At 43.8% G+C, this 24,882-nt stretch overlaps 1 protein-coding gene across 4 annotated transcripts in view; it reads left to right on the top strand.

Moving 5' to 3' along the window:
* The first annotated feature begins 397 nt into the window (after positions 1-397).
* Positions 398-24,882, top strand: part of LOC147880937 (ubiquitin carboxyl-terminal hydrolase 9-like) — a 75,675-nt gene continuing 51,190 nt past the window's right edge. For 2 of the 4 annotated variants that reach the window (XM_087370218.1, XM_087370214.1), the window contains exons 1-6: positions 398-559; positions 692-835; positions 1,244-1,618; positions 2,210-2,461; positions 2,663-2,810; positions 24,358-24,417. In XM_087370218.1, the coding sequence (XP_087226344.1) occupies positions 1,467-1,618; positions 2,210-2,461; positions 2,663-2,810; positions 24,358-24,417 (612 nt within the window). In that variant the 5' untranslated portion in view covers positions 398-559; positions 692-835; positions 1,244-1,466. Of the gene's footprint in view, positions 560-661; positions 836-1,243; positions 1,619-2,209; positions 2,462-2,662; positions 2,811-24,357; positions 24,418-24,882 lie in introns of all 4 variants that reach the window. The other 2 variants (XM_087370216.1, XM_087370217.1) reach the window with 2 other exon arrangements.

Genomic DNA, 24,882 nt, shown 5'->3' with positions numbered 1-24,882 from the left:
TCACCCACAGGGCTTGCTTGTATCTGACATGCATAACTTTTAAGAGACTTGGGTACAAAACACTTGCAAGAACCACCTTGAAGCTTGACTTCTCATTTCAACTGAGAGACACATAGACACATACATAAGGAGGGGGGGTGTTGATAGCCCTAGAAACAGCGTTAGCTCCGAGCATCCTTTAAGCGGGTAGTGCTCATGGCGGCGAAAGCATAAGAGATGAAGGAAGATGCGAAACCATGATGTGCATGCAAAAGTGAAAGGTGACTTGAGGTGAAGGGAAGGGAAAGACTCTCATACAAAGGACACACACACACACACACACACACTATATATATATAGTGTGTGTCTCTGCCTATACAAAGGTGCCTCTCTCTCTCTCTATCTCTCTCACACACACACACACACACACTATATATATATATCTCTCTCTTTATAAGCAGCCCGTTTTCTCGTTTAGAGTCAGGGGGTTCACGGCATATCACAAACCCTCATTTCCATCTCCACTTGTGCCTCCATCGCCATCGGCATCCTTATCACCATCGCCTCCCTTCAATCTCAGGTAACCATCTCTTCTCTCTGTTTTTGCGCCCTTCGATCTCGTCCGTAATCGATTCCCTTCCTACTGTGATCATCTTTTGCTCATCAATGCCTCGCATTTCAGTCTCGTCCCTTGACTGTTTCCCTTGTGTAGTTTCCCGGGCGTGCCCGGAGCACAGTAGTTGTTCCTCCTCCGCCTCTCGAATCTCAGCGATTCCACCTCTGGCGCGCTGGGATATCGCCTTCCTTGTACGGCAGTGCGTTTGTCGGCTCTGGGAATTTGCATTTCGAATTTGAGGTAGCTCCCTTGCGCTCCCACCATCTTTGAATTGGTTTTTTGTCTCACCACGGTGAGGTCCCACTACCTTCTGTCTCATAACGCCAGCATCTGTTGTAGGGGAAAGGTTAGTTTACGATCCACGTGTATTCAGTCGTACTACTTCTTAGTTTCCATAACATATCTTCCGGTCAAAAGTTTTCCTCGAGTGGCTAACGGTAGATCTGGATTCATTTGCCTACAGTCTCCACTATGTTGGTCGTAGCACATGGTAGAACGCGTGCATGAAAATTGTGTTTTTAAATATAGCAACGATTACCAGATGCCAACTGCAAAAAACTGTCTGAATTTGGTGGACTCGTCTGAGAAGGTTGCCAACGGTCACTGTAGAATTGCTATTGATCGTTGCATCTACCGTTCTTAATGCAGTGCGTGCTGTAATGCTTTTGCCAAGGAAGTGGTTGGAGCTTTTTCGCAACAGAAGATATTCGTTTGATGAACATCACGGGGTTATCCTCTTCAGCACAGAAAGCTGCAGTTGACCAATGTCTTATGCAAGGAGACGGGATTATTCGGTTTAAAGAAGGGAGACAGAGATATTTCAGCAGTGCACCATTATTGGATAGGGGAACTTGGCAACTGGGACAGAAAGATGACTGTTCCCGAAGGAGACTTGTCCATTACTACCAGGGACGTAAAGTACCCTGCCACAGCAGCTGAAGAAAAGCTCGCTATACTTGGCATTTTTGAGGCGGCTGCAACACAAGTGAAGGAAGGCGACAAATTCTTTCTCGTGACTTTAAGGTATTGCAAAAATTGACACCATGGAAACTATTTCTTGTGACTTGCAGTTTTTGTAATAATAGACACCATGAAAACTATTTTCTTGTGACTAGGGAAGGCGACTAGAAGCCCTGGAAACAATTCTTTAGATTGTTTCAATTGTAACAGTTTTTAGCAACTTTGTTAATCATTATGATATCCGGGACAGTTGGCAGGACCAGTGTAGTGGAGGGAGAGGGGGGTTGTTGAGACATGAATGTTTTCAACTCGACAATTTAATGTGAAAACTTATATGGAACACAGCTCCTTCTTACCCTATAGTCACGGAGCTTTTCCTTTGCAATTACTACTGGCAAGAGTTATGCCTTCTTCAATGTTTTAGATGTGTAAATTGCTTGTCATAACAACATACAGTTAGTTGTCTTGTTGGTTCCTTTTGGATCGTTTCTTACTACTGGCTTGGGTCTCTGCTAAAGATGCATTCTTCTACACATTGAGGGTTAGGGAATTCTTGAACATCTATTGCGAGTTTAGAAAAATTTGTAGTCTGCATTTTGTTTCAATTGCATGGCAAGATAATGGATTGGAAGTTTGGATTTGTTGTTTTGCTAGGTGGTGGAAACAATGGTCAGCTTACGTGGGTGAAGAAGCACCCACTAACAATGGTGCAGAACCTGGACCTGTATACTGCTCCAACCCATCAGAAGAAGCAGTAACAGTCCCGAAAAGGCCATCCAGTATAGATAATTCTGATTTGGTTATAAAACTGAAGCGGGAAGATGACCTTGAGCTTCGGAATACTTTACTGGAAAATCATGATTATGTTCTTTTGCCAGAGCAAATTTGGGAAGCCTTCCAAAAATGGTGAACCTCTTCACATGCAAGTGCATCTGTGAGGATGGAGATTGAGCTGCCACACTTTTGGAAAATAAAGTGCCTTCTTAGGATCTGTATAGGGGAAAGAGCTGCACTGTGAATTGAAGCATTTTTGGACAATTGACTTGCCTTGAAGATTCCGCTATTTTGACTGAATTCTTTCCTCGCTTTCTGTTTTTCTTGTGCCAGGTATGGAGGGGGTCCTGCACTCGAAAGAAAAGTCATAAACACTGGTTCAGTGCCAGATGATCGTTTAGCAGTAGAAGTATATCCCTTACGCCTACGGCTTACGTCTACACCTAATGGAAATCAGCTGTTTGTGAGGGTTAGCAAACAGGTGAGAGCAGTGGTGATAGCATCTGTAGTAGCTCCTTTGATGCTTAAGTCTCCAAATTCAAATGACAAGTTTTTACCTGTTGATGCGACAAAGGAGCTATTGGGGGCCTTATTGACGAACTCTGATGATAGTTTGATTGATAAAGGTGTTTCCAACAGTGATCCAAACTCCACAGTGAATATACTACATCTTTGAGTGCATTGGTGTCACAGGCACTGGGTTCAAGTCATCCCATGAGTTGTACTTAATTAGCAGCGACAGACTGGTACAAAGATATAGTCAAACGATGTGATATAAAAACCTGAACCAGCTCCCACTATGCATGTTACAAAGTTGGACATTGCGTAGAGAGCTTTTGTTTTACCACCTGTCTGTCATTGCACTAAGAAGTGTGTTGGAGTCAACTATAAAAGGCTCAAGCGATGAAACTTCATCTCTTAAACTCCAGGGATCTGGAGTTGGTAGCTGCAATCTATCTTCTAAGCTTTGTAGAGCTTAATTGAGTTGATGTCTCTGTTTGATCATCCTGGAGTCGGTTCACACAGAGAGAGAGAGAGAGAGAGAGAGAGAGAGAGAGAGAGAGAGAGCTGAAACTTGATTAGAAGTGTAGAGTTCGCATTAAAAACATCAGGCTATGAGAGTGGGAATTGTAAGGAATCCTAGTTAATCCATTTTGTCAATGAAACAAGCCTCCAGAAAGATGGCTGTTCCTGAAGGAGACTTGCCTATTACTATGAAGTACCTCGCTAGACTCTTGTCTGGGAGTGTAAGGAATCCTCATTTTGTCATTGAGACAAGAAAGCACCATAGAGTTCGCATCAAACATCAGGCTACGAGAGTGGGAATTGTGAAACCGGCCTCTAATCACTCAGAGGGCAGTGGAACTAAACCTTTAATCACTTCAGCACTTATTTACAGCTCACAAAGCATATATCACAACCATTAACCATTGCATGATCACCATTTGGCATTCACCCATTTGTTCACAAACAAAACCACTGAAAAAGGGATGGAGGCTAGAATGCCCCTGCTCAACAAACATAGACAAGTGCACCCGATTGGCCCCAAACACCGGAGGCTGCACACGAGGCCAACCAATAGCTTATGGCAAAAAGAAATTGCAGTAGTAAAATCACAACTCACCAAGCCCTGAAAACTCGAACCAAGTCCTCAATCGCCAAGAGGACATAGTAGCCAATGTCCAATTGCATTCTCAGCCAAAGAGGAGTGCAAAAGCATGAAGAAAGAGCATTTACAAGAGCCGACCAGCAAGAATTCCACTGAAAAATGCGAAAAGAAGCACTTCTGTCGCGAAGAAATGGGAGTTCTTGGGCTCAAAAGAAGCGTGCTTCAGAGAGGAATGCATTGACAAGGTTTTGGAGAAGTTTCATCGCCGGAAAGTCCTCCAAAGTTGAGAAAAACCAGTCAAACAGGGCGCGGGACCACTCGAAATTCAACAGAAAGCTGTAGCTTTGTAAGAGGAGAGGCCCAGGAGGCGGTAGAAGCAAAAAGGTCCAGAAAAAGCCACTTTTGCAAATTTGACCAGTAAAAGAAGTACTCAGCTCTGCTCGTTCTACCAAACGCACGAAGGGAAAAGCATATCACTACGAAGGGGAGGCAGAGGGGAAGCCATCGGGCCAAACGGAAGTCGAGGAATCCAAACGGGTGAGGAGTTATGAAGGAAAACGGAATTCAGCTGAAGGAGGCTGAAAAACCAGTCCAAAATCTCAACAAAGGGAGAAGATGAGAGAGAAAACCACACATGTGAAGTTTAGAAGGCCCAGGAAGGTCCAAGAATGGCAAAGGAGCATGTAGAAGGCACTAGAGCCACCTGGAACTCTAGGGGGGCCATTGAAGGTACATGGCCCTCTAGAGGGTCCATTAAAAATGCCACATCATCATTTTCCAACAACCACTCTTTTAATTCCTTGGAATGCCTTTGGACCTCGGGATTAATTACGCTTATGTACTAGGCACCATGCCGCGTTTAATTACACATTATTAAGCCCATGCTTGGACTTTTAAAACCAAAGTTGTCACGGTCTTGTAGTACATTAAAGTACTTAGAATTTCACGCCCCGTGACATGCCCCTCTCTTGAAACAGCAAACCACAGTTTGCTGTCCCAAAACACAGGAGTGAGCATGAAATATAGCATGAAAGAGTATATAAGAAAGCTGCAGCTATAGTATACAGAGATAGTGAAAATATGGCTAGGAGAGGCATGCATCCATCCATATACACTGCTCAAAATCTATGTGATCCTCGGCGATCAATAGTCAAGATGCATCAATATCATGAAGTCTCACAGTAGAAATACTGTCAGCTTAGTATCTCGGATGAAACATACAGTGTCATCTAGCGATCTCATGAAATCACAGTGAGCTCGTCTGTACTGAGGGAGTGGAGGTGCTACCCCCCTCTCGAATACCACGTAATGCTCCAGACGCTCGCTCTGTTGAACTACCTGTAGGAGCCCGGATCGCAGTTGGCTCTAACTGGAAAGCATCAAGATAAAGCTGCAATATCCCAGGTGAATTTGCCAGTTCACCTCCTCCATCCATTTTGCATCAAGTGATGGGTAATTTCGAAATTTTACCAAGTAGCGACGGATAACTTCACCCTTGAGCTTTCTATCTCTGTGTGCCAGAATCTGCTCTGGGACCAGAAGGTCATCTTGTTCTTCCACTTCAGGCTGCACCTCATCATGTTAATCCTCGGGAATATCTCCATGATATTGCTTTAATAAGCTCACATGAAAGGCATTATGTATCTTCCAATGCGAAGGCAACTTCAGCCTGTAAGCTACCTCGTTTATCTTTTCAAAAACCTGGAAAAGACCATAGTAACGCATGTTCAGCTTTGTGTACAACCTTTCCTTGCCTTTCTTATTTTTCAGCCTTGCCTTTTGAAAACGCAGCAAAACCCAATCACCTTCTGTGAATACCAATTCCTTGCGGTGCTTATCTGCTGCTCTTTTCTGCTTGTCCTGACTTCTTTGCAAGGCATATTTGATCTTCTTGTAAGCCTCTTCAAGGCTTTCCACAAAACGATCAGCTTCGAAGATTTTCTCTTTTGTATGCAAAATGGGAGGTATCTTCCTGGCACCTTCCACTATTTCAAAAGGTGCTTTACTTGTGGATGTGTGCACCGTATTATTGTAAGCATATTCCAGCAAAGGCAAATAATGCTCCCATTTGCTTTTGTGGTCTGAGACATAGCATTTAAACATATCCAAGATGGTAAAGTTTTCTTGCTCCGATTGTCCATCAGACTGAAGGGTGAAAAGATGACGAAAAATTCAGTGTAGTGCCCATATTTTCAAACAGCCCTCTCCAAAAGAGGCTGGTCATCCTCGGATCTCTATCACTGATTATGGATTCAGGCATCCCATGATACTTGAAGACATGCTGCAGGAACAATTTGATCTGCTGTAATTTTCTTTCTTACTAGCACAAAGTGGGCTTGTTTGCTAAACCTGCAAATTATTGTCCACAATCCATCATGTCCGGTAGGAGTACGTGGAAGATCAAACACAAAATCCATAGCTATGCTTTGCCATGGTCTATCCGGAATTGGCAAAGGGTGTAACAACCCAGGTGCCTTCTGCCTGTCAAACTTTACTTTCTGACAAACCATGCATGTTCTCACATATTCTTCCACATCTTTCCTTAAAGATGGCCAATAAAAGTATTGCTCCACTGCTGTAATTTCCTTATGTCCTGCATATGGAGGAGCATGACTTTCCATTATGACTTTCTGTCGCATCTGATCAGTGACACAGAGTCGTCCATGCATCAAAATGAAACCCTCTTTCAACATATAGTGATCATGCCTTTGACAAAAAAATCAGCATCATTAACATATTGATCTTTCATCACATCTAACACATGGTTGTAAGCAATGCTCACTGCTGAAACACTGGGTTTCTTGGAGACTGCTTCAGGTTGTGGTCTCCTGGAAAGTGCATCAGCCACGACATTTTTGTTACCCGGCACATGTACAATTTGAAAATGAAACATTGAGAGGAAGTTAGCCCATCTCATGTGCTTTTCAGATAATTTTCTCTGTGTGAGAAAATATCTAAGTGACTGATGATCTGTCTGCACATAAAAATCAGCTCCAAGAAGGTAATGTTTCCATGTGGTCAAAGCATGTATCACCGCTAACATTTCCTTCTCGTATGTCTGCAAGTACAATTCAGCATCTTTGGGAACTCTACTCTCATATGCAACCACTCTGCCATCCTGCATCAAAGTGCCTCCTATGCTGTTCCCACATGCATCACAAGTTACAGCAAAGGGTTTTGCAAGATCTGGCAAGATAATAACGGGTTCAGAACACAACTTTTGCTTCAGCTCTTCAAAAGCTGCATTTTCCTTTGGTCCCCACCGAAATGGTACAGCTTTCTTTTGTAAAGCATGCAAGGGAGAAGCAATTTCTGCAAAGTGCTTTATAAACCTCCGATAGTATGAACACAACCCAAGAAAGCTTCTGACTTCATGCAGATTTTTCAAAATTGGCTAACTCCTTATGGCCTCAACTTTTGCAAGATCCATCTTGGCTCCATCCTTTGACACTATATGACCGAGAAAATGAATCTCATGCATAAAGAACTCACTTTTCTTGGTGTTTATTAATAGCTTGTGTCTTTGCAACTCTTGAAACACAATAGTGAGGTGTTTCCTGTGCTCCTGCTCATTTTTAGAGAACACAATGATGTCATTGAAGAAAGTGCCCACAAACTTTCTGTGCGCTCCAAAAATTCTGTCCATCATTCTATTGAAAGTGGCAGGTGCATTAGTTAAACCAAAAGGCATCACAAGGAACTCATATAAGCCAAATGAAGTGCGGAAGGCAGTCTTGTAGACATCTTCAGGCCGTATCCTTATCTGATGGTATCCACTTTTAAGGTCTATACGATTGAACATTGAGGAACCTTCCAACCGATCTAATATATGATCAATGCGTGGAATTGGAAAATGGTTCTTAATTGTGACTTTATTAAAGCCCTATAATCAATACACATTCTCCAACTGCCATCCTTCTTTTGCACAAGCAACACAGGGGAACAGTAAGGAGAATTACTTGGCTGTATTAATTCCTTTTGTAAGAGTTCCTTCACTTGTGACATTATCTCTTCCTGTTGTGCCTTACTGACACGATAGGGAGGTATATTAGGCGGTGAGCTTTCTGGAATTATATCAATTTGATGATCCTCGGGCCTCTTGGGAGGTAATTCTTGAGGAAGTGCATCTGAGAAACAATCCTGAAAATCTGAAATAAAAGCAGCCCTTTCTCTATCTAAAGCAGAAAGAGTAGAGCCTTCCTGAATTGGTTGGCTGTCCTCTTTGACAAAAGTCAAGTATGCTGAAATATGACGCTTTATTACATTGGAAATACAAGAAGCTGAAATTACAGGGATGGACTCCCCTTTCAACTTTACATCAAGTACATGATTTTTGCCTCTATGAGTTAAAGAAATCTTCTTGTTTCTCATCTGCACATCAGCCCCCACCCTGTACATCCAAGGCATCCCAAGCAAAGCATCACACTCTGGCAAAGGCATAATGTAGAAGTCCTTTGCATCCTTATATCCCTAGATATGCATCCTCAACTTGCCAATGATAGGAGTGACAGGTGGGTTGAGTTCAGGGCTGGCCATATCACACATGCCGGATGGCCCCATTTCCTCAGGCTTGATGCCAAGCCTTCCTGCCATATCAGGAGTTATAAATTTGGCTTTGCCCCAGAATCAAAGAAAAACAAACAATTCTGATTTCTGATTTTTCCCCATGCTTTGCACATCTCAGTCTTTATCGTTTCCTCTTCATCATGTGCATGTGGCAAACTCCCAATCACATCTGGAAGAAGTCTTGCGGAAGGTTTAGGCCTTTTGCCCTTCCGATCAGCCTGTTTATCACCATTCTTATCATCATCAGACCTGTCTCTTTTCTTGGATGGGCAATCATAAGAGTGGTGTCCCTCTCCTTTGCATATAAAACATTTGTTTTGCTCCATGAGTGACTTTTTCTCTTCATCAGATAACTTGCTACGGGGCTGTTTATTAGGCTGTCCACGCCTTTGACCAGCTTTGAATTGGGCTTTTCCTCCCTTTTGAAACGGTCGTTTGCCATAATTTTTATTTTCAGATTTGATGTCCTTATCCTGGTGTTTGGCAACTCGTTTGTTGTCTTCTTTCTTGCTGTCCATAAAGCCCAAATTCTTCTCTTGCATCCATGCATATGCTGTCCTTGCATTCTCAATTAATTGAGTCATAGAACCCACCTTGGTTTTGATGCAATAATCACGTAGCTCACTAGGCAATCCACAACAGTATCTCTCTATTTGCTCTTTCAAAGAAACATGCCTGTAAGAGCTCAATGGCAGCAAAACATCCCAAAACCTCTTGGTGTAATCATCAAGATTCTTGCAAAGTTTGTATGACAAGTCATGCCAGTGTGAAAGTACTTCAACTTCAAAAGTTGGAGTAAGCCAAGTAGAAGAGAACACTTGCTTAAATTCCAGCCAAGTAGCAGGTGCATCTCCATGAAGCATAAGGTTGGTGTACCACTTAAGTGCATTGCCTTTCAAAAATGTGGCAACCTTCCTCATCTTGGATGCTTCTGTAAATTCCAGCCAAGTAGCAGGTGCATCTCCATGAAGCATAAGGTTGGTGTACCACTTAAGTGCATTGCCTTTCAAAAATGTGGCAACCTTCCTCATCTTGGATGCTTCTGTAAACAAACCCCCAAGAAATGCAGCATCAAACTGTTGAAGGAATGTGAGGGCTTTGTACCTGTCCTGTACTACATTATATGTCTCAAACTTGACATGAGAACCACCATCCTTAAATTCTTTATATACATTTGATATTGGTTGTCCCAAAGATGGCTGTATATTTGCAGCATTCCCTTCACTAGGGAGAGCCATGCTTGGCTGAACATTAGGCATGGGAGCATATGTTGTGGCTTGCATGCCTGGCTGCATTCCCACATTGTCATACATGGCTTGCTTTCTATGCCCAATTGGCGGTGAAATCAACATAGCATCAAAGATAGAATCTGTACCAAAATATTCAGGTTGCTGCCTCAAATATGGCTGAGGTGGTTGAGCCACATTTATGGACTGTTCATTATTATTTTGAGGAGTAGAAGTACCCAAACCAAGGCCTTGTGCTGGCTGCTCATACTGTTGCACTGGCTGTACTTTTTGTACCTCTTTCTCAAGTGCTCTTTTGGGTGATTCCTTTCTCTTGGAAGTCACTTTCTGAGTCATTTTTGATGGCTGTCCCTCATGGGAAACTGATGCATGAGTGTGCGGTCCGCCATGAGAAGCTGATGCTTGTGTGTACTCACTCTTTCCGTGCCTGTGCTTTCTTGATTTCTTCTTCTTCTTGGCATTTGTTTGCACAATCTGAGCCAAATTTTGAGCCAGCTGAGTCAAAGCAGTCACTGCACTTGCAAGCTGTGCATTCAACATAGTAGCATCATCTGACTCATTGCTAGAACTAGTATCACCGTTGAGCTCAGTTGTAGCTTCATGTGTGGCCTGCTCAAAAGGCATTTGTTGTGCTCCCTGCAGCTGTACACTAGCTGGATCATTAAGGCTTTCATGCCTTCTCCTTTGAGGAGTTGTGGAGCTCTCTTGCGCATGGGTACTCACCATGTTTATGGTTGTAATATTCAGATGTCAAAAAGTGCAGCAAAGATATCCTTCCACCAAACTACTGAGGCCCACCTCTTGAGAAAGAGTGTGTGGTATCCCGGCAATGGAACCAATGAAACCAGCCTCTAACTCAGAGGGCAGTGGAACTAAACCTTTAATCACTTTAGCACTTATTTACAGCTCACAAAGCATATATCACAACCATTAATCATTGCATGATCACCATTTGGCATTTACCCATTTGTTCACAAACAAAACCACTGAAAAAGGGATGGAGGCTAGAATGCCCCTGCTCAACAAACATAGACAAGTGCACCTGATTCTGCCAATGACTTTCACAATTAATAAATCTATAAATCTTCCCTAGCACACTTTGGCCAAGGACTTTCACAATTAATAAAGCTCCCAAACACCGTGGTGCCCCTTTCGGTATTTCTTTATATTTCACAGTGAAATGATTACAAGTTGCATCTGGGAGGCCTTCCCTGCAACTGAGCACGCAGCCCCAATTCACTAAGCCTTCGCAAGGCTTTCAAGCATAGAACACCATCACATAAGTGCACTTAACCCATAGGCTCAATCCAAAGGCATTCTCTTTTCCGAGTGCAATTCCACTGGCTGTCCAGATGCAATCACACTGCACCCCAGTTGCACTCTCTTTGAGTGGTTTCCAGATGGCCTTCACAAAGCTTTTCAAAGCTCCAAAATAAAATCAGCAAAGTACCCAACCAAAGAATGACTCATGTAGCACTGCTTGGGCACCTGTGAGCCAAGAAAGAGGTGGCACACGAGGCCAACCAATAGCTTATGGCAAAAAGAAATTGCAGCAGCAAAATCACAACTCACCAAGCCCTGAAAACTCGAACCAAGTCCTCAATCGCCAAGAGGACATAGTAGCCAATGCCCAATTGCATTCTCAGCCAAAGAGGAGTGCAAAAGCATGAAGAAAGAGCATTTACAAGAGCCGACCAGCAAGAATTCTTCTGAAAAATGCAAAAAGAAGCACTTCTGTTGCGAAGAAATGGGAGTTCTTGGGCTCAAAAGAAGTGTGCTTCAGAGAGGAATGCATTGACAAGGTTTTGGAGAAGTTTCATCGCCGGAAAGTCCTCCAAAATTGAGAAGTCAACCAGCGCGTGGGACCACTCGAAATTCAACAGAAAGCTGTAGCTTTGCAAGAGGAGAGGCCTAGGAGGCGGTAGAAGCAAAAAGGTCCAGAAAAAGCCACTTTTGCAAATTCGACCAGTAAAAGAAGTGCTCAGCTCTGCCCGTTCTACCAAACGCACGAAGGGAAAAGCATATCACTACGAAGGAGAGGCAGAGGGGAAGCCATCGGGCCAAACGGAAGTCGAGGAATCCAAACGGGTGAGGAGTTATGAAGAAAAACGGAATTTAACTGAAGGAGGCTGAAAAACCAGTCCAAAATCTCAACAAAGGGAGAAGATGAGAGAGAAAACCACACATGTGAAGTTTAGAAGGCCCAGGAAGGTCTAGGAATGGCAAAGGAGCATGTAGAAGGCACTAGAGCCACCTGGAACTCTAGGGGGGCCATTGAAGGTATATGGCCCTCTAGGGGGCCCATTAAAAATGCCACATCATCATTTCCCAACAACCACTCTTTTAATTCCTTGGAATGCCTTTGGGCCTAGGGATTAATTACGCTAATGTGCTAAGCACCATGCCGCGTTTAATTACACATTATTAAGCCCATGCTTGGACTTTTAAAACCAAAGTTGTCATGGTCTTGTAGTGCATTAAAGTACTTAGAATTTCACGCCCCCGTGACAAATTGTAAGGAATCCTAGTTAATCCCTTTTGTCAATGAGACATCAGGCTACGAGAGTGGGAATTAGAAGTGTAGAGTTCGCATCAAACATGAGGCTACGAGTGGGAATTGTAAGGAATCCTAGTTAATCCATTTTGTCAATGAGACAAGCCTCCAGAAAGATGGCTGTTCCTGAAGGAGACTTGTCTATTGCTATGAAGTACCCCGCTAGACTCTCGTCTGGGAGTGTAAGGAATCCTCATTTTGTCATTGAGACAAGAAAGCACCATAGAGAGTGGGAAGCTGCAGATACTGAATAATACACCATGTAAGCGTAAGGATACCTATTAATCTCTCATCTTCATTGAGAAGAGAGCGCACCCAGGAGTGGAAAGGAGCAAATACTGATATAAGCTTTGCTGCGAGCAGAGAATTTTACTCCTTGCACAGAGAGAGAGAGAGAGAGAGAGAGAGAGAGAGAGAGTGATTAACGTGCGCAGAAAGCCTCATGGGCGTATGGGACAAAGTACAAAACAAAATCCTTACATCATCTGGATAAACCAGAGAGGGTCGAGGAGTGCACATGGCAACTCAGCTCTAGCTTATTTTAGCACACATCTAAGTTGTAGATTAACGTCCAAAGTACAAAGTACAAAACAAAATCCTTACATCGTCTGGATAAACCAGAGAGGGTCGAGGAGTGCACACAGCAACTTAGCTGGAGCTTATTTTAGCACACATCTAAGTTGTAGTCCTATACCAAAATGGCCTTCATTACATCAGTTTAAGACTGAGGGTCTTTAGATTTAGATTTGAAATCTCGAATTAATGCTATTCCATCTCGGTAGACTGCCCATTTCCAGCTTTTCATGCATCCTTGACTTACAGTGAGCTCACTATTCCTTTGTTTGAGTTGAGTCGGGGTGAGCTCCTCATATATCCATATCTTTGTACCCTTCAACTTATTTGTCTATTTGAGGATATTGACTCTCTCTGTTCTTTCATTGAAGTAAACCTGCACATGTGTTCCCTTTCGAGCGATGTAGCTAATATGGGGTTTCATCCCATTCAATTTGTGGTATATTCTTCTTGAGGCATATTGTCTTCTCATCTTCTGTGAAATCTGCATCCTCACTAGAGCAGCCAAAGCAATCCTTGGGCAGCCCCCCAATGCGAAATATTTTCTTGTTATTTACTACTGCTTCCTGCTCTTTAACTTCTGCATAGAGATCTGCTCTATTAATTTTATTGCTGGCCACAATAGCCATCTCTTCCTTGGCTGAGCTAAGCTGAGTATTGATCATCTCTTTGACCGTAGAAACAAGTGTTGGCATTGTCGGAGAGGTGCTGCATTTTTCCATGACCTCTGCAATGATCTCCTGCTTGTTCTTACTCTCCATCTCCTTCACCTTTCTTCCAAGAGCTGCAACCATAAGCTTGAGCTCTCTAACTTCTTGCTGTAGGTAGTAAATTTGTTCCTGTGGATCTGATCCAATAATTCTTTTGAATGTCAACGCATAGGGGCTAAGTGTGGCTGCAACGGAGGAGTACGAAGGCTTACTGGTCAGGGTAGAGGCAAACAACTTAGTCTCGGGAAACTCCATATTGGCTTGCATAAGTCTAAGAAACCCGCTTGTTGAAGCTATAACCCCTAAGCTGGGCTAGGGGTTCAGCCCAGCCTAGGGTTGTAGGAAAGAGGGTGACGCTGCTGGCGATGTCCTAGTCGAAAGGCAGTACGGGCTGTATGGAGGTACATACCCTGTATGGCGGTACGGTGAATGCAAGGTGCTGACGGCTGTTGGTACGGAAGTACGGCTGATAGTAGAGGTACGGGCCTGTACGAGAGAGGTACGGTCGACGGGAGAGGTACGGTCGACGGGGGGGAGAGAGAGAGAGAGAGAGAGAGAGAGAGAGAGAGAGAGAGAGAGCTGGCTGGTTGATCAACAAATCCGAGCTAATTGATCGGCTGGTGTATCAGGTTGTTTCTGTTAGAATTTAGGGCACCTCATGAGCGAGGGCTTCTATGTGGGTGTGCCTGCCTTGTTTGCCTTGGACAGGAGTAGTATTTTTCGTGAGTTTGGGGCCTGGTTGAGGCTGTATCTGGGGCTGTTTTTCAGGACTTGGGGCCAGCTGTCTGGGGTTAACCGGGCCACCAAGGTTGGCTAACCCTGTTGGGTCAGCCGACTTGACCTGTGTCGGGTCAGCCGACTTGACCTGTGTCGGGTCAACCGATCTGATTTGGGGGTCGGCGAATTGACAGTCCGAGGGTCGGTGAATTGGCAGCCTATTTATAGGGCCTTTCCTCCACAATGGAGGTGTCTCATTCCACACACACACACACACACACACACACACACATGCTAGACACACACACACACACACACAAGTAGCGAACCTATTGGGTCAGGCCAGCCGACTTGCTGACCTGGGTGGGGTCAGCCGACTTGATTTGGGTTGGCCACTTGGCAAGCCATTTGGCAGCCTATTGATAGGTCCTTTCCTCCACAAATGGAGGTGTCTCATTCAAAACACCCACATACCCACACACCCCCACTGTAGGCCATCTTCTCCCGGTCGTATTGATGCCCTCTGGGCCCTAGTATGTGCCATGTAGCATTAGTTATTGGCACTTAGGTCACCTAGTACTTTTAGTGCCTTATGACATCTAGTACTAGTGGTACCACTAGGACACCAGATCCTAGGGTTCTCTTTATAGTACTTTGTACTTTCATTTTCGTTCTAGTTGATGTGACGGCTTCCACTCCTTGCTTCACTCTTTGCATCATTTTTCTTCCGTGAGCCTACAGTGGTATCAGAGCACTTCCTTTCCGGACCTACTCCCTACTCCTAGCTTCTTGCTTCCAGCTCGAGCTCCTGCACTTCAGCTCCATCGTCAAGCTTCAGTGCTTGGACCTCCCGCACAGCTTTGACGTGACCTGTTGTCCGAACAGTTCGTACAATGCGTCAGTTCGTCCATTCACCCGCGCGTTAGTTCGTCCGTACAATCGCACAGGTTTTCATATTGTGGTCCGTACAATCGTCAAATTTTTGAACTGCGCCAGATTCCGCACTGTAAGTATTGTGTCAAATTTCGTATTGTCCGCACAGTCGTACGGCTTTTCGTACTGTCCGTATAGGTTCGCATTTCGATATCCGCACAGTTTTGCGTCCGTACCATCTATACACTGTACAGATTTTGTACTTGCAGATTTTTTTGCAGGCTGAAGGTGTTCGGTGTTTGTCATTTGCAGGCTAAGTTGTGGATCAGCCATTGTTTGGCTTCGAATTTGGGAACAGACATTGCATTGCAGTAGATTTGCAATTTTTGGTGACATTTGGGGCTTTTGCATTTGAGCTACGATTTTGCAGGCAGATTGCACGATACTTTCAGATTTGTAGTGAAATTGGCAAGAAATTGCAGGCCATTTGATCACATTTGCAAATTACAGCTTAATTTGGGGCTTTTGCAGATTTGGACAGCAAGTCCTATTTTTTTACAGTTGCAAGCCTTGAGGCTATCTTTTGGGTCACTTTATCAGTGCATTTTTGACTTGTTCCATTTGCAATGGCTGGCAACAATCATGATTTATTTGGCATTCTTCGTGAAGATGATAAGTTGGATGGCACCAACTATCCGATGTGGTCTTATCTCATGAAACATATTCTTGTTGCAAGACATTTTTGGAACATTGTTTCCGGGATTGCATGAGGCCAGCCAATGCTACAGTGGATGCCCCTAATGCTGGTCCCTATGCAGAGGGGACTCCTCTTGATGCTTTGTCCTCTAGCACTCCTCTTGCTAGTCCTCCAACTCAGGAACAAACAAGATGGGATGCAAGAGACGCAAATGCACATTCTTGTATTGTTTTATCATGCAAGAGAATCATTATTCCACACATCCGGTCGTGCAGGTCAGCAAAGGATGCTTGGGATAAATTGGCTTCTCTTTATCAGATTCACAATGAGGCACATGTTGCATATTTAAGAAGGCAATTGCAGGAAGTCAGCATGAATGAAGGTGACTCTATGGATGCATACTGAACAAAGGTCAAGGACCTCATGGGACAACTTGCCAATATTGATGAGATGGTGCCAAATTCTCAGCTTGTCAGTACCACATTGAATGGGTTGCCAGATACATATCAAGGGTTTGCTACAACCCTTCGACTAGTGGCCATGGGTAATCCAGAGCACTACTACTTTGATCAGTTAGTCACTTTGCTTTTGCAGGAAGAGCAAAGTCGTGCTAATAGGCAAGCTACTATTCTGGATCATGCATTTGCTTCACAGCAGACAGGAAAAGGCAAGGCTTCCAAGCCTATGGGCAAGCCTAAATGTGCGCCTAACAGTGGCAATTCCTCCAATGTATCTCAAAATACAGCAGATAAGTTAAAGAAGAAAAGATGCAACTATTGTCGCAAGCCAGGGCATGAAATTTCAGAATGCAGGAAGCGCATTGCTTCGGAGAAGAAGAAAGCAGGATTGACAGTAAATGCCTCACATGCAATTGAATCCCATGAGCCAGTAGATGCCTCACATGCACATGCTCTCTAGGATGATTGGGCATGGGCTGTCCTTTGCTCCTTTGATCTCTCCAAAGTTGATGCATTCTTACTGCTAATATTTCTCAGTCTTGGTATTTTGATAGTGGTGCTTCCAAGCACGTCACCTCTTGCAGATAGTTGTTTCATTCCTTAGCTAATGCACCTCGAGGGAGGACTGTCACATGTGCTAATAATGCTTCCTATGCTGTAAAAGGAATTGGAGATGTGCAGCTCACATCCATTTCAAGCCATCCTGTCACTCTGACAAATGTTGTTTTTATGCCTGGAATTGAAGTCAAGTTGATTTCAATTTCAGCCATTGCCACTTCAGGTTTCAGAGTGATATTTGATGGATACAAATGCTTAGTATATGATCTTTGTGATGACAATGCCATAGTTCTCAGTGGCACTTTGAAAAAGGGGCTTTATCACCTTGATTATCACTCAGCTGCACTTTCTATTGAAGCATTTGCTATTTCAGATTCACAGCTTGTTGAAACTCATCTTTGGCATGAGAGAATGGGTCATCTCAAGTGTGTGAGGGTTGTCTTTGGGTAAGATGCATTGGTTTCCTTTTCAAAAGGATTGTCCAAAATTCTCACAAAGGAAATTGCAGCTAGTGCACAGTGATGTTTGTGGTCCAATGAGGACAAATGCCATTGGAGGGTACAAATATTTAATGACTCTAATTGATGACTTCACAAGATATTGCTGGGTATATGCTTTAAAAGCCAAATCTGAAGTGTACTCATGCTTTTCAGAGGTGGCTGAATATGGTTGAGAATGAATCAGGATGCAAGCTTGTCACTCTCACAGATAGGGGGGGAGAGTATATGTCAAAGGAGTTTGATGTATTGTTGGCTTCACGGGGCATTGTTCACTCTTGCACTACTTCTTACACTCCTCAGCATAATCCTATTCTTGAAAGAAAGAACAGGTCCACTATGGAGATGGCCAGATGCATGCTGAAGGCCAAGTCCTTATCCAATAAATTTTGGCTTGATGCAGTGAAGTGTGCCAACTATGTGCTGAATAGATCACCTACAAGGGCATTGAGGACTGTTACACCTTATGAAGCATGGAAAGGCAGGAAGCCTTCACTTTCACACATGAGAGTTTTTGGGTCTCTTGCATATGTCCATGTACCATCTTAGCTGAGACATAAGTTTGATGATAAGGCAATCAAATGCATATTTATTGGTTACAGCCAGGAGAGCAGAGGGTATCGGTTGTACCAACCAAATACTGGGAAGATTATTGTCAATAGAGATGTAATCTTTGCTAAACATTCAGCTTCTCCTCTTGTGGACTGCAAAGCTAAGCCAGAAGTTGACATGTTTGATGCCTTTGACTCTTGGTTACCTCTTCTTCCCTCAGAGGGGGACTTTGACCAGCAACATGAGCCTCCTTCAGGCCCTCCAACAAGCAATGATCAGCCAGCACCCCATGCTGATTTGTAGGTTCCTCTTTCAGCACAAAATGATCCCAATATTCATGATGTAGTGATTGAAGAAAGAGCTGTCAATAGACAACAAAGGCAAGTTCCCAGATGGCTTCTTGACACATTGAGGGACAGCAAACAAGATCAACCTCTTGCTGCCTGGACAAGATCAGGGAATAGATAGATGCATGGTCACTTTCTTGAGTTTGCACTCCTTGCTATAGCTTGCAATGAAGAGCCTTTGTGCCATAAAGTTGCTTTTGACAGCAAAGAGTGGATGGATGCAATGAGAGCTGAGCTACAATCTATTGCAAAAAATGACACATGGGAATTAGTAGATCTACCTCCTGGCAAGCATGCCATTGGTACCCGGAGGGTTTACAAATTAAAAAGGAAAATCTGATGGCAGCATAGATCGACACAAAGCACGTCTTGTTGCAAAAGGGTATGCCCCACAACAAGGCATTGACTTTGAGGAGACCTTGGCTCCCACTTTCAGGATTACTACTATCAGATGTGTCATTGCCATTGCAGCCCATTACCATTGGCAAGTGCATCAGCTTGACATCAAGATTGTCTTTCTTCATGGGGATCTGCAGGGAGAAGTCCCTGCTATGCATGATGGAGTTTATGGTTTTTAATCTTATGAGTGACTCTCGTGAGATTGAAACTGTACTATGTTGTGTTTTTAGAGGATGAGTTTGGGAATGTTCCTGGATTCATCTAGGTATATGCTTCTGCCGTATTAGCGGACATGTAAATTTCACCTTGTGAAGTTTTCGTCCAAGTTGCGGCCTGCTGGTATTGCGATAATTCTTTCTATCTTGAATGGTGCGTTGCCCTATCAGCTAGATTTAGATTTAGATGCTCGTTTGGGAGAGACTAAAATGAAATTGTTTAGACTTCACGAGCAGTTGTAGCTTGAGTGAAGAGATTTGGACTACTTTTTGATTAGCCTTCTCCTTTAGTGCTAGCCTTCGTCATGGGTGAGTTTGCCCTTCACCTCCAGAGTGCCGACAGAAACTCAATACGAAGACTTTGTATAAATGGATGCTCAAGTATGTGTGGGTGTGTAGATTTGTATGTGTGAGCATACTTTTATACTATGGTCTACACCCACTGTTCGGCGTTGATGACGTCAGTGGGGATGTCATAGTAGCTAGTCTTTGCTATGCGTGATGGAGTTTATGGTTTTCAATCTTATGAGTGACTCTCGTGAGATTGAAATTGCACTATGTTGTGTTTTTAGAGGATGAGTTTGGGAATGTTCCTAGATTCATCTAGGTATATGCTTCTGTCGTATTAGCGGACACGCAAATTTCATCTTGTGAAGTTTTCGTCCAAGTTGCAGCCTGCTGGTACTGCGATAATTCTTTCTATCTTAAATGGTACGTTGCCCTATCAGCTAGATTTAGATTTAGATGCTCATTTGGGAGAGACTAAAATGAAATCGTTTAGACGTCACAAGCAGTTGTAGCTTGAATGAAGAGATTTGGACTACTTTTTGATTAGCCTTCTCCTTTAGTGCTAGCCTTGGTCATGGCTGAGTTTGCCCTTCACCTCCGGAGTGCTGACAGAAAGTCAGTACAAAGACTTTGTATAAATGGATGCTTAAGTATGTGTGGATGTGTGGATTTGTATGTGTGAGAGCATACTTCTATACTATGGTCTACACCCACTGTTGGGCGTTGATGACGTTAGTGGGGATGTCATAGTAGCTAGTCCTTGCTATGCGTGATGGAGTTTATGGTTTTCAATCTTATGAGTGACTCTCGTGAGATTGAAACTGCACTATGTTGTGTTTTTAGAGGATGAGTTTGGGAATGTTTCTGGATTCATCTAGGTATCTATAGGAAGAAGTTTATGTGACACAACCTCTTGGCTTTGAGGTTGTTGGCTTTGAAAGCAAGCTATGCCGGTTGAGAAAAGCCCTTTATGGTTTGAAGCAGGCACCCAGGGCATGGTATGCTAAAATTCATGCACACTTACTGTCCCTTGGTTTTCAGAATAGCCCCACAGAGCCCACTCTTTATGTCCGTGGGAGTGGATTTGATTTTATATGTGGATGACATGCTGATCACGGGCCCTGATACTCAGCATATTGCAGCTTTCAAGGCTGATTTGCAGCAAGCTTTTGAAATGTCAGACATGGGACAGCTGCACTATTATTTGGGCATTTGGTTTGCTCATGTTGAGGGGGATATTATGATGTCATTGTCCAAGTATATTAAGTATATTGGACAGCTCCTTGATCGTTTTCAGTTTGAGGATTGCAAGCCAATCTCTACTCCAGTGGATCCTGGCTTCAAATTTTCAGTTCATGATGGGGGCCCACCATGTGATATCAGCATGCTGTTGGATGTCTCATTTACTTATGCCACACCAGACTTGACTCACAGTATGCAGTATCCCAGCTCAGCAGGTTCATGCACATGCCCAGTTCACAGCACTGGTAGGCAGTGAAGAGAGTCTTCTTGATCCAGTGTTTCATGCGCGTACCAAGCACATTGAAGTTCACTATCATTATGTTCGAGAGCGGTTGTCAGCAGGAGACATAGAGTTGTCCTACCTTCCCACAGAGGACAACATAGCGACAGGCTTTACACTTGGTTCCGTTTGTTACATGATCTAGCATACCTTGTACATTCGTAGGTGGCTATATCCTTTCGGATGAACATTGCCACCATGACCATAAAATACTAGGTATTCTACTTCAGCTCATACCATGGGGGGGGGTTTGTAGGCCATCTTCTCCCGGTCATATTGATGCGCTCTGGGCCGTGGTATATGCTATGTAGCATTAGTTATTGGCACTTAGGTCACCTAGTACTTTTAGTGTCTTATGACACATAGTACTAGTGGTACCACTAGGACACTAGGTACTAGGGTTCTCTTTTATAGTACTTTGTACTTTCATTTTCGTTCTAGTTGATGTGACGGCTTCCACTCCTTGCTTCACTCTTTGCATCATTTTGCTTCTGTGAGCCTACACCCACCCACCCACACCCACACCCACACCCACCCCCACACACACAAACACACACACACACACACACACACACACACACACACACAAAGTTTCCATGCTGTAAACCGGAGCTCCTTGCCTCATTTTGCTGTACACAGTTTCCATGCTGTAAACCAGAGCTCCTTGCCTCACTTCTCAGTCGCACTTTTCTTCTCTCTTGCTGTCTCGAGTTTTACCCTTTTGCATGCGCAATGTTTGACATAGTATCGACTTCTGCAGGTGTCTAGATCAAGGTTATTTGCTATTGTTGGAAGTGGGTTAGAGCAATTTTGGGTTTGTATGCATGTTGCAGGAGTGGCGCCAAATCGAAGTCATTTCAAGTTGATGTGGGGATATTGTTTCGACCCATATCCCACCCATCCTAACTACATTGCGCATGGATGAAACCATTGCCTGTCTCTTGAACTAGATCGTGTAAAGATCTAATTGGGGTTGACAGAGTTAGCCGCTAGAAGAGGTTGACTATTTGGGATTGCAAGAGGAGATCAAGGAAGCTTGGGGCTGAAGTTGTGCCTAAGAGAGGCTGAAGTAAGGCGTGGATAGGAAGAGGGGAAGCCTATCCAATTGGGGCTGACAGAGTTAGCTGCTGGAAGAGGTTGACTTTTCAGGACTGCAAGAGGAGATCAAGCAAGCTTGGGGCTGAAGTTGTGCCTAAGAGAGGCTGAAGTAAGGCGTGGATAGGAAGAGGGGAAGCCTTTCCTCCTTTCCCTACCTCTTCTTCTTTCCCTCCCCACCCTCCCTTTCAAAACAGCTGCTCATTTGACTCTTAATATTAATTGTGGGAGTGCTTGGAGTGGGACCATGGGACCCCCGTGTGTGAACAAGGAGGACAAACGGAATAGGACAAATTATGCTCATTGGAAGCTGAATATGAAGGTTTGGTTCATTCACAAGGGCCTTTGGAGATCGTTTGGGGGTACGAGTGGAAGCCCAAACATTCGAAGAACTTGATCTTTTGGAAACTGATCGGGAGGAAGCTTTCCTTGAGAAACTACAGGATTGGGAGAATTGTGACTCCAAGGCACACTTGGCATCATTAGGAAGGAGGTCTCCCCGGTAGTACAAAGTGTGACTAATGTCTTTGAAGTGTGGTCTAAGCTGGAGGATCTTTATGTTGGGGATTCCTCTATGCGGGTTGTCACTTTGGAGGGTCAGCTCTACTGTCTTGAATTTCCTACAGGTAGCTTGATGCAACTTAATGAAGGCCAAGCTCATGCATGACTAGCTCCCTTATCCTTTCCTCAATTAGCTGCCCTTATCCCCACGAAGATTCCCCTCGAGTACGATATGGTTTCTCGAGCACTGTGGTGTCAAGTCATGAGTACTCAATGAGTTGGATTTTTATGACCTTTGCTCGCTACTCTTGGAGGAGGAATCAATTCAAGAGTCTTAGGGCAAGCTACGGGTAACTACGGGTGTTGATCAAGCACTTTCGACAGTGCATAAGAAAGGACGGAGCCGGTGCTATGATTGTGGGAAGAGAGGTCAGCGGCCAAAGATTACCAGCCGAAGCACAAGGGCAAATCAAAAGACAAGGACGAGACTAATGACAAGTTTGATGATCCGACAGTAGCCCTTGCTTAGGATACTAAGATTATACTTGATTTATAGCACCGAGTAATGGGTCCCCCCACTTGAGAGGGCTTGTGGCGGGAGAGTGAGCTGATTGCAGCTCCTATAAGTGACCTAGATGTGATGTGTTCACTAGGGGATATGGTTTGTTCTAAAGCTCACCGTTTGTTACTTGGAAGTGGTATGGGAAATCAAAGCTAAGGACATCACTTTATTGTTTGTGGTGGCCATAGTGCGCACCTGGACTGAAGGAGAAAGCTGATGAAGATGCTACCATGCACCCTCCTAAATACTGGATCACGTCGGAGGGAGCACCTAACAGCCTAGATCCTCAAAACATAATGCAGCTGCAGAGAGGGTTTTAGAATTTAGGGCATCTTGTGAGTGAGGGCTTCTATGTGAGTGTGCCGGCCCTGGACAGGAGTATATTTCTTTGAGTTTGAGGCCTGTTTGAGGTTGCATTTGGCGCTGTTTAGGACTTGGGGCCAGCTGTTTAGGGCCAACCAAGCCACCAAGGTTGGCTAACCCTAGTCGGGTCAGTCGATTGACCAAGGTCGGGTAAGTCGACCTGACAACCGACCTGATCTGGGTCGGTTGACTGACCTTGTGTCGGCCGTGCTGTTTCAAGTTTTACGCTTCCACATGTGCAACATTTGATAGTTGCCATTGCACTTGAGGTTAAAGGCAACTATATGGCAGCTTATGCTTGGGTACTGATGAGAACATAAGCGTTGCCTTGCTTACTAAGTTATCTTTATTCTTATTTTTCTTATTTACTCATAATTTTGCTTATTTACTCATAATTTTGTTTTAAGTCTACAAACTGCCTTCTTTCCTTTGTTCTCTCGCTTGTTCAATAAACAAATTTAATTTGTAAGATTGAATATATTCTAGTCTTATGAATGTATGTACAAAAGGAAGCAGCTTGTGGCCCAGCATGGGCCCTTGGGCACAGCTAGGTACCATGAGGAGGTTTTATGGCAGATGCTAGACGCTTGTCTAATTTTCAGCCCTCCATGATATTTCAGATGGAGCAGTTTATTCCATAATATGGGGTTTATACTGGCCTTGATGGCACATTCTCTACACCTCTAGGTGATTTCAACAGACATGAGGTGACCATCTAGTTTTGTAGCTTTCTGACAGAGCCGCCTATTCTTGGTTGGCCTAGGAATGCATCTTCCGTTGGGCATGCTGATGTGTCTTCTTTCACCGTGCCAGTTACCATGATGTGAGAGGAGTGGGGTTCATGTCGTCTCAGCCCTTTGGCTCACAATTTCTGCATCATGATGCATTTGTTAGGACTCATGGTTAGGAATTATGCCTCATATCTTACTGCAGGTGAGCATTTGTAGCCAGACACAGCCCATGCTTCAAATGAGAGGTTCCATAAGTAGAATTTATAAAAGATATAATGGTTAAACAGGAGAAAGGAATTGCTACTGGCTTACACTTTTCAATATATGGTGTGAGAAGAAACATAGGTATGCACCACGACTGGAATCATTGAACAAGCTACTGGGAATTTTGCAGGACACTGTAGGAGAACTCTATCAAAGGGCTCGTGAACTTTTCAATTTGGGCTCGGAACAGGTAAGCATTTTTGTTATACCCTCAATCTGGTCATGGATACAGGCTTATGAATGTGGGTATTTTAGTTCATGGGTCTTGATTTCTGAAAGTCGGTATTTTATATGATGGGTCTTTTGATGTTGCAACCTGAATCGAGTATATACACAAGAGGTATGGGTGAATGAAAACAGTTCTGAACTCATCAACCGCTAAGGCCATCATGTTTCAGTCAAGTCCATCAGCTTCTGAGAACTGAGGAAACTTAGCATTCTGATATTCACATTTATATTCAATCACCAAGGCGGGATTTCCCCCCAAGTGACAATTGCATACTTATGGGGGCAGTGACTTAAGCTGTTATATCAAATAGGGGTAGCCATTATGGGATCTTGTGTACTTTAGAACAACACAAAATCTAAATTTGTACGATTGGATATATTCTAGTCTTACAAAGGTATATATAGGAACTAGTGACCTACAAAATGG

Source organism: Dipteris shenzhenensis, chromosome 31 (assembly GCF_047967505.1).
Source record: "Dipteris shenzhenensis isolate YYH24624 ecotype China chromosome 31, Dip_SZ_1.0, whole genome shotgun sequence".
Taxonomy (NCBI): Eukaryota; Viridiplantae; Streptophyta; class Polypodiopsida; order Gleicheniales; family Dipteridaceae; genus Dipteris; species Dipteris shenzhenensis.
The sequence above is the reverse complement of the archived record's forward strand: the minus strand, read 5'-3'. Positions and strand labels throughout refer to the sequence as shown.